This window comes from Abrus precatorius, unplaced genomic scaffold (genome assembly GCF_003935025.1).
Source record: "Abrus precatorius isolate BTA unplaced genomic scaffold, Abrus_2018 Scaffold8, whole genome shotgun sequence".
Lineage (NCBI taxonomy): Eukaryota > Viridiplantae > Streptophyta > Magnoliopsida > Fabales > Fabaceae > Abrus > Abrus precatorius.
In genome coordinates, this window is record NW_020874428.1 from 18,395,995 (window position 1) to 18,405,915 (window position 9,921).

At 30.1% G+C, this 9,921-nt stretch overlaps 1 protein-coding gene across 1 annotated transcript; it reads right to left on the minus strand.

Moving 5' to 3' along the window:
- Nucleotides 1–5,106: 5,106 nt before the first annotated feature.
- Nucleotides 5,107–7,595, minus strand: LOC113848309. The gene is made up of 6 exons (XM_027477769.1): nt 7,388–7,595; nt 7,012–7,278; nt 6,188–6,342; nt 5,873–5,978; nt 5,675–5,797; nt 5,107–5,439 (listed from the first exon to the last, which is right to left on the minus strand). The coding sequence occupies exons 1-6, from the start codon at nt 7,577–7,579 to the stop codon at nt 5,302–5,304; spliced, it is 981 nt and encodes a 326-aa protein (XP_027333570.1). The 5' UTR covers nt 7,580–7,595; the 3' UTR covers nt 5,107–5,301.
- Nucleotides 7,596–9,921: the final 2,326 nt, after the last annotated feature.

The window sequence follows — 9,921 nt, forward strand, 5'->3', positions numbered from 1 at the left end:
TAATAATAATGGTAGAATACATTCTTAATTACTAATTTATTGATCTACATAATTTATAGTTGTAACATATATGTTTCAACAAAAAAAAGTATAAAAACTTTATTGATTTTAAAATAGTTTAATTAAGATACATTATTATTGAAAGAGTTTTATTATTGTCATTAATTAAAAATAACTCTAAATATATAACTTTTAGAAGTAATTACTATAGAAAATAACAATTATGAACTATAAGACAATATATGATTAAATGATAATACAAAATAATTTACATTAATAATATGTTTTAATTATTTTTTTAAACAATAAATAATTAAGTATCTCATGCATCAAAGGATTTGTATATATGAAATAATAAAAATATAATAATTACCTTTCTGCTGCTCATTCAAATTTTTCAATGAGATAATTTCAGTCAAGCCTTTATCCTTAAGATCAAATTCGACCATATTGATTCCTATCTTCTTGACACTACAAGAAAATTAACTTCATGATAGTAAAAAACTTGTATAAGAGATGGTTTCTAGACATACTATGCTCTTTTTTTATTTTTCATGTTCCACATGATATACAAATGACACCTCATTATACATGAATATTAACTTGTAATTTTAAATAGACAATATTATAAATAAAAGATTTTTTTTTAAAAAAAAATCTATTGTCTCAAAAACTTGTGACATGGACATAAATAGTATCAACAATTAAATTTCAATCAATCAAAAAGATTATTCAAGTTGAATAAAAAAATTTTAAGAAAAAGAAATAACTATAAAGGGACAAAACCTATACATTAAGGAACAAGTTTGTACAGAAAAGTAATAATTAAACGAGAAAAATAGGTTTATAAAAAAAACACTTATCAGACTTGTACCGATAAATTAAAAAGAAAATATATATAATCTTACCTAAAATATAGGAGGTAAACAATCTATCTATTTATACTATACCTGTTAATTCTAAAAGCATGCATCACATGAAACTATTTTAATTTAATTTTTTTCATTTCTGTCCATTATATCACAAATTATCAAACACAAAAAACATCTTAGTAAGAGGAGAAGATAACACAAGCAGTCAAAACAGATGTAGATAGTACAAGCAATTAAAACAAATGAAGAAATTTTATGTCAAAAATTTTCTCATAAGTCAAAATAATACTATAAGAAATTATGTGAACATATAGATATCAAAAAAAGCAATTGAAGCAAAAGAGAAATACAAAATTGGAAAGAAAACACATTTCACAACCACAACAAAGTGTTAGTCAATGTCAATCACAATGATAATTCAAATTCAATATGATTTAAGCCAGAGTAATACAGCAGGATAGTATGTGCAACTAGTTAATATCAAGTTTATATTGAATTGTGAAGTTATTTATGGTGTAAGCACACATAGCAAGGATTCATCACAGTTAGAGATCGAAATAGGCTAGGCCATCTGACAGGGACCTATGGCATAGCCTATTTAAAGCCTAACTCAACCTAGCCTATTTAATTAATAGGCTTAATTTAAGCTTTTTAAAATGCTTAATTAATTAAATAGGTTAGGCTTGAACTTAAGAAAAAATCTATTAGGCCTATTAGAATGGTCTATTTAAAATTCATAAAATTTATAATAATATCTTAAATAATTTTATATAAAATATAATATAATAATATATTAAATCAATTAAATTTTAAAATAATAAAATTTTAAATTAAAAACTCTAATCCTTTTCTTTAGAGTTAAAGAATGTCTCTACTATATATTTTCTAAGAGAGAACTCTATTTACTAGAGTTTTTGCATATTCTATATTCATAATATTGATTTATATTGTGTTGTTTTGATTATGTATGTCACTAGTTTGTCTCATCTCATCCATATCTTTTTACAATCTTACGTATTTGTTTACATTATATTATTTTTTAATTGTTTCTTTAGATATAAGCCTTATGACTTTTAAAAAACATGCTTATTTAGATGGTTTATAGTTTATTTATAAGAAAGTTTAATGACTTATTGAATGTCTCGATACGAAATAGATCATTAAAAAGACTAATAAGCTAAATCAGGCTTTTAAAAAAGTTAGGCTTACTAAAAAGTTTATGTCAAGTAATACTTAGGCTTCAAAATTATTAGATAGGCTATGCCTATTTATAGAAAGTCTAGCCTAGCCTAGTCTAGCTTATTTCCATCCCTAATCGGAATGCGACCTTTTAAACTTTCTTTACAAGTATTTTTAGCACTAAATATTTTAGTTAATCAGAAGTAATTAGGTTTCAACTACTAAACATTTCTAAAGTATCAGAGTCTAATTAATCAATTTACCTTTGCAAGGAAAAGTCATGACAATAGAAGCAGAAAGAAAGAAAAACCTAAAATAGAGAAAAAGGGTATAATCATATTCATATTGATTGAGAAAAAATAAAACAACAATAAATTAAGAAACGACACTATAACAAAATAACTTACAAAAAAAAAAGAATGAGTAAACCCATTACCCACAACAACACAAACTTAGTAGTCCATTAAACTAAACAACAAAAACACATAACAATATTAACAAAAACTAAAGAATAAAAATCATAACCCTAACTCCAAAGGAATAAAAAGTCAAAAAAAATGCTTACCTTAGTAAAGAGGAAAGTTGGGTTGACCAGTTGAGAGTAAGAGTATTAAAATGAAAAAAGAAATGGTTGTAACAAAAAAGAGACACAGAGAAGGAAAGAAATTTCAAACCTTAGCAGAGCTCAAAGATAATAAAGAAAGGGTCGGCACACGAACTAAAGAAAAGAGGAAAATAAATGTTCAAATTTGTTATGTACTCTTAATTACAACCTAATGACAGAATTGGACCTGAGCCCAAATTCAACACACACACATATTCGGTCAATGGCGGAATTCGATGGTTCTCTAATTTTAAATCGGCCACCGACTACATTTAACCATTTCAACCTAGAAAAATTATTCTACTTAGCCAAAACTCGTTCATATCCGTTTTGTTTGAGTGGGTTCTTCAGTTTCATACGGATTGGAGCGGTTTGGTCAGATCTGCACAGCTCTAAAAATAATAGTTTGTGAAATAATAAAATATATTTTAACAAAATATTTTATAGGAACTAACTTCAAATCATATAACTTTTTTAGAAATAAAACACTTAATTAAACCTTAAAAAATAATACATATGGATTTTTTTTATAGGATTATGTCATTATTAAAGGATAAAAGCATTAAAACTTTTGAAGAATGTCTCTTTGAGGGAGGTGGGGCATTTGGAGAAAATTGAGTCTAAGAGTTTGCCCCACTTGTTAACATGAGTTTGATATATAAAGTATACCAAACATAATGTAATTAGTAATGCCAGAATCATGGTGCAAAATGGGAAGCAGGCATGGGAATGCCAAAGGAGCAATCGATATTATTTCTCAAAAACGGTTCAATATAATCTTTAGGTATTAAGGACTTTTAAAATTTGATGGACCCACCCTTACGATGGTTAAATTGCAATAGATTTTATTTAAAAATAGAATTTAGTTCTTTTAACGACAATATTAGTCTATGAATGACTAGGTAAATTTTGACACACGACAATTTCTTATATAACCACCTAAAAAAGGTACATGTACCCTTTATATAACCACAACATTAAGTGTATGAATGAGAAAGTTGTCATTAAATGAGACAGAATGATCCCTATATCTCTACATGAATTGCACAGTATGTTAAAATATCTCATGTCAGTTGGGAAGAGTCATAACTCTTTTTATAAGGCTTGAGAAATTTTTATTTTTTTTAAGACAATATTCTATCAATAATTCAAGTCATCTTGTTGTTTTATTCATGGATGCGTAGTTCTAATTAACTGAATTTGTATTTATGGTTGGGAAGGTTGTGCGATGGGGATCGATCGATAGTTGATGTCATACACAACATGCGTAAGACCATGAGTTGAAAATGAAATTTTCATTTATGCTTACTCAATGTAGTGCTCAAACTAAAACTGCTAGAATATATAATTATTAAATTAGCCCATGTTATAATATGCGCAAAAACTGCTCCTGAAAACCAAGGTACAGACACTTTGACCAGATCGATTAATTCGATTAACTAGATTAAAAAATTAATCAAGTTCTCAGTTCGGATAACTCAGTAAATTGGTGAAATAAAAAAATGGATTACGAATCAGTCAAAATCACATAAGAATAAATGAAAAAAAAATTAATTTGAAGATTTTCACACAAAATGTTTTTATTTTTTTAAAAAATATTTTATTCTAAAATAAATAGTGATACATAATATCTACTTATAACTTAGTATATTTAGAAATTTATTATAATTTTTTTTATAAAATATGTAATATACTCTTCTAATGTTAATTTAAAATTTTAATTAACTTGACTTTTTATATTTTTATGTTAGTTTTTCATTTTAATTCTTACAAAAAAATCATATAATTTAGTTCTTGTATAAAAAGTAATCTATGAATGAGTACCTCCCTTTATATTAAGTTATATTAGTGTTAAATTTGGTACCTATATTTTAATACCTTTTGTTTTAAATTTTATATATAAAAAAAATACCCTACTTTTGGTTCTCATATCATTTTTTGTTTTGACCCCTACATGAAAGATGCTCCAACATAAACAATATTTTTAAAATCAAACTAGCCATTGATACAGTAAATGAACTGTTTAATAATAATAATAATTTATATGTAGATACCATTGATTGAGTTTTTTTTTTTTAATTTCAGAATAAAAAGTTTAAACAAATAACAAACCTAATCAAAAATTTATACAAAGTCTTAATTTAACCCATTGAATTAACACTTGTAAACTAGTTAAAGTGCAAACCAATTTTGACCACGCAACCACATATATTGTCAAAATTATTTTACTTTAACCTCAATAGTTGGCTGTATAATTACTCATTTAGGATTAGCTCACTCACACTCTTACCCCATTATGCGTCCTATAACATAACATACAGCAAAACTTTTACAACGATACAGAAATAAAAAAGCAACTATAGTTGATTTTTAATTATAAGCTTCAATTTACTATATTTTCCAAGCATACTAAAAAGGGTCAACAAAATTGAATATCAAAGAGTTGCGTCACATAAGCGTTAAACGATTAGACTAGTAATGAGAAATTTACATGTTATGAGTTCAATCGAAGAAATTGCGCCCCTTCCACTGAGAATGATCCATAGCAATTCTTACAAGCAAAGATTAGACTAGCAAGTAAATCTGAAACACTATCATAACTTTGCAGTGAAGAAATTACCAGGCCTGTTAAATGACATAGCCACTTTATTTCTTATACATGCGGCAATCGGGAGAGTTATTTCGCAAAGGAGACAAAGGTTGTCTTGCGGAATCTATTTCATCAAAATCGATCTTCCTCGCCATCGGGCTATTTGTCTTGGGACTAGACTTTCTCTTGTTTGACTGAAAGGCCAAAAAAGAAAAGAAAAAAGTTCTGTTATAAATATGTAAAATTAAAGGTGAGATAACGTCTATAAGTTATATAAAAAGGTTATGTTTATTTCTCTTCAGAGAGCCCCACCAATAGAACGTCAATAAGAAGAAAGATAGACATAAAGTTTGAACATGACTTTATCATGGTAAAATTTAACCCGAGAGGACCATTTTCCAGGTAGAAGATGCGTATTACATATCTCACCTTGGCAGATGTACTGCCGGTAAGTTTCCCACCAGAACCGGTATGGTTCCTTTCCTTGCATCGCTTCGCTAATCTTTTATTCTCCTCATCCAACATGCTATTTTCGTCAAACAATAATTTGACCTATGGTATACCAAATCAGGTTAGTTATGCATTGTTGATCCTAAAACAGTAGAGGTCCACGAAAGAAGTCCTCACCTCCTCTTCAGCTCTGTCAAGGTTAATCCTTAGATGTTCTTTATCATTTTCTAGAGTCTTGACTTCAGCAACGAGAGACAAAACTCTCCGTGTTGATGGCTCCAAGCTATCAAATTCATAATGAAAAATCAGGCCTCTAAAAATGAATTGATAATATGAACATACATAGGTCCTAATGGTTTAAGCCACTATATATTAATTATCTGGAATATGAAGTCACTATTAGTAATTGGCCAAATGGGAATACGCCTAAAGAATAATAGGTCAAGAGGGAAACATGACAACAAAACTGGAGGAGCAAAGTAGATGGCTCACCAGTTCCACATTGTCAGCAACTTCTTACAATACTCATTTTCACTATTTGCATTCAAGAATGCATATGTAGAAGACTCATCTTTACTAGCAACTGTTGCCAAAAGGGACTCAAGCAAATCCTCTTCACCAAGTGTACTTGCAGAAGAAGAATCAACCTTCATAGAAAAAGTAAAATCAGTAGTAATGTATTAAGGACTAAAACAACTTGTGAAAACCATTAAAATTTTGCAATTAAAGAAAACGGGGAAACAATGAAACTATAAAACAAGAAAATTTCTGCATAAGTAATAATTAGTAAAAGTACAATAACATGGTTCTCTACTAAGCAATTAGCAGTACAGTGTACCACAGTATGTTGTAGCTATAGGCAGTAAGAATATAGTTGTAGCTATAGGCAGTAAGCATATAGTTGTAGCTATAGGCAGTAAGCATATAGTTGTAGCTACACCCAGTTGGCATGCCGAATTATTTCAAATTTTCATGTTACCAATGGAAATAAAAATTAGATTATAGAGCAGTAGATGCAACACATGTAAAAAACTTGACTATTTCATAACAATAAAAGTGAACCAAGCTCCAAAGTCCATCCTATCAGATCTCACGCGTCTCAAGTTGCAATGTCCTTCCAATCAGAGATCATTCAATTATATTTCACATGGCTTTTGCATAAGAAATCTAACAAAATCTTAGGAATATGCCAGGTATGATTTTCAAGTAAAAATTGTCAAATTTAAGAAATTCCAACAAAAACTGCATACAAATCAATTCCCACAAATCAGTCGAAAGAAGCCAATAAAACAACAAAGACGAAGAATCAGCGATACCGATTCGTTCCCCTGCTTGTATTTCTTCAACTCTTGCTCCAACAAGCCCAAATCGCGTTCCAACTCGAGGGCACGCGCGTGAGCCTCTTGCGCCCGTTCATCAGCTTCGTTCCCAAACTCCATCAACGCTTCCCTATCGTGATCGTAGAGCGCGCATTCCCTTTCCAATTTCTGGCACTGCGTCACTAAACTCTCACACTCCGAAGCCAACTTCTGATTCTCCTCAACGAACCTCTTCACTGCTTGCGCGTTCATGTTCGCTTCAAACTAATCAAAATCAAACCCCCCAAAAAAAACACAAGGTAAAAATTTATTTTTTTTTAAAATCAGTAACAATAACTAATAATTATCGGGAAAAGAATAGAAGGTAACAAACCCTAGCGCGTTCGATGAGTTCGTCTTTCGCCTTCAACTTCGCGAGAAGGGAAAGGTGCTGGTCGCGGAGTTGACGCTGTGACTCGTGGGAAGCGAGGAGCTTGATGTGGAGGGTTCGCGAAGACACGGGGAGGCCTAAGCAGTGATCGATGGATTCCTTGATGTAATCGTCGATTTCTGGAGGAAAATCCATTGTTGTTGCTCGAACTCAAAGGCACGGGTTCAAAATCAGTAATCAAGAAAGAAGCTGAAGCGGCAAAACTGGAATTGGAGAAAATGGTGAATTGTGAAATCGGCGCTGAAAAGGATTTAATTGCCAAGATCTTTTGGTTCCGTCACTCTCTCTCTGTGGATTCAATTTGAATTGATAGCCGTTGGGGAGAGGGGACGAGATGATAAGTAATTTGGTATTATATGGTCTTGCAGTGTATTAATTAATTTTTGTTGAAAATTATACTAAAACGTATTAAGAATGACGAGAATAATTTTTTTTATATATATATTTGTATTTCTTAGTCATTATTTAAATGTACTAACTAATTTTTTAAATTTATTAATTTAATTTAAATTAAATTAAAGTGAAATATTTCTAAACTTCTGATTATTTCGAAGATTTGGCTCCTAATTAATCTTTTTAGAATTGTATTAAATATCTCTTCTTTGTTACAATTACAATTATATTTTGCAACTATGATAAAATTGAGGATTAATTAATCCAGTCTATTCAAATATAAGGAGAGTATACTCGTAAAGATTTGTGAGTTTACATTAATTGAATTGGTGTAAAATCAATATTGTTTATTTGATAATTGAGATTTTTATTTTGTGTTATCCTTTGTTAATTGAATCTGAAGAGATTGTATGCGAGCTTGCAATTCTGAATTATTCCTTTGAGATCTACGATGAATTTTACTATACATAAAATTCTAAGCTTGATACTTTTATTAATAATTCTTTTATATTTTATTTGAATTTAAGTATGTATGAATTGATAATCCCCTTGCTAACTAACTCATCTTAATTTGCTTGAAAATTTTGAATTGATCCTTGAAAGATGACCTATGTTGTACTACAAAGAACCTAAAATTGTTTGGGTTAAGCATGACAAACAACACGTCAAGGGGTCGCTAAAAGAATAATGAGGAAGGGAAGGATGGTAGGCTGAGTTTCAGGGGAGGGCATTGTCCAGTTTTGGGTGATGTGGCCATCATTAATATGGCAAAACAAAGATTCTCTCACAAAACTTAACCTACACAAATGACCAAGGTTTGAGTCCTGAGTCTTGAAATTTTCTCACATCTCCCTCCTCCAATGACCAAAAAATATAAAAAGCCTCATAGTCAATGTTTAGTTAGTAACAATGGGCCAGAGTTTTAAGCCATTGTACTCCCAAAATGATATATGCCTCCCTTAGATACAATACAAATAGCTCCACTAGGAACTTGTGATCTTGAATAACGATTCACACTTCAGGTAAAAGTGTAGAACACAATTCACTGTTTCCCATTAACACTTAAAAGTTGTTGGGTGGGATGAAAGTCTTGCTATTGGTTCTTGGATAAAGGGAATGGGTACTTCCACCATCCTCCTCAGTTTTGTAGCTCATCATTTTTGACAAGGATAAGGCCTAACTATCAAAATGTTTGTGGATCTTGTTATGTACCAATGCATTTAGGCTTAATTGGGCTAAAACCCCTTCATGCTCATTGTTCACTTGTGGGTTTCCATTCTGAATTCTGATGCATCCAATAGGAAGAGGCCAACGTCTATGCCATCAAACTTAGGATCATTAATTTTTCTTATAAGCATATGAAATCTTGAAGCCATTTCACCTATTTTATCAATTACGAACTTTTCTGTAAGAAAATTATAAACCTTGGTAAACGAAAATTAAATTTAGAAAAAGTGAATTATGATTTTCTTTGTATTAAATTAGATTAATTAACAAAAGGGTACATGCATTAGTTTCAGAATTTTTTATATTATAAATTAAACTTGTTAAAAGATAAATTCAAATTAAACTCTCCACCAAATTGAAGTTATTTGCTTAATTATTAAAAAAAGTTTTTTCTCCAAAACTTTGTAAGCAGGTGATGTTGTGGAATAAGGAATTTTACAATGAAATAATTTATTGTTTAGTTTTTATTGTCAGTAGAGATAGAAAAAGGGTAGACCGCCTGATAAGGGTCTGCAGGCTACAGCTTGGTCTGGTTTAGGCATGGTCTTTTTAATAAATAAGACTTAGGCTTTTTTTAAGGTCTATTTAAGTAAACAAGCCAAGCTTGAGCTGTTTACAAAGTATGTTAAACCTGACAGGCCGGCATATATATATATATATAGAGAGAGAGAGAGAGAGCTGTCAAATTAGGGATGACAATGGGTAAGGTACTATAGTACCCATCTCCATACCCGCTATTCAGAGGGGCAAATGTACCCATCGAGAAGTAATAAAAGGGTTATTAAATTAAATTTCCGAAATATTGTCCCACAAGGATTGATTTCTAATTACTAAGAATTTCTTAATTCAATTGTTTA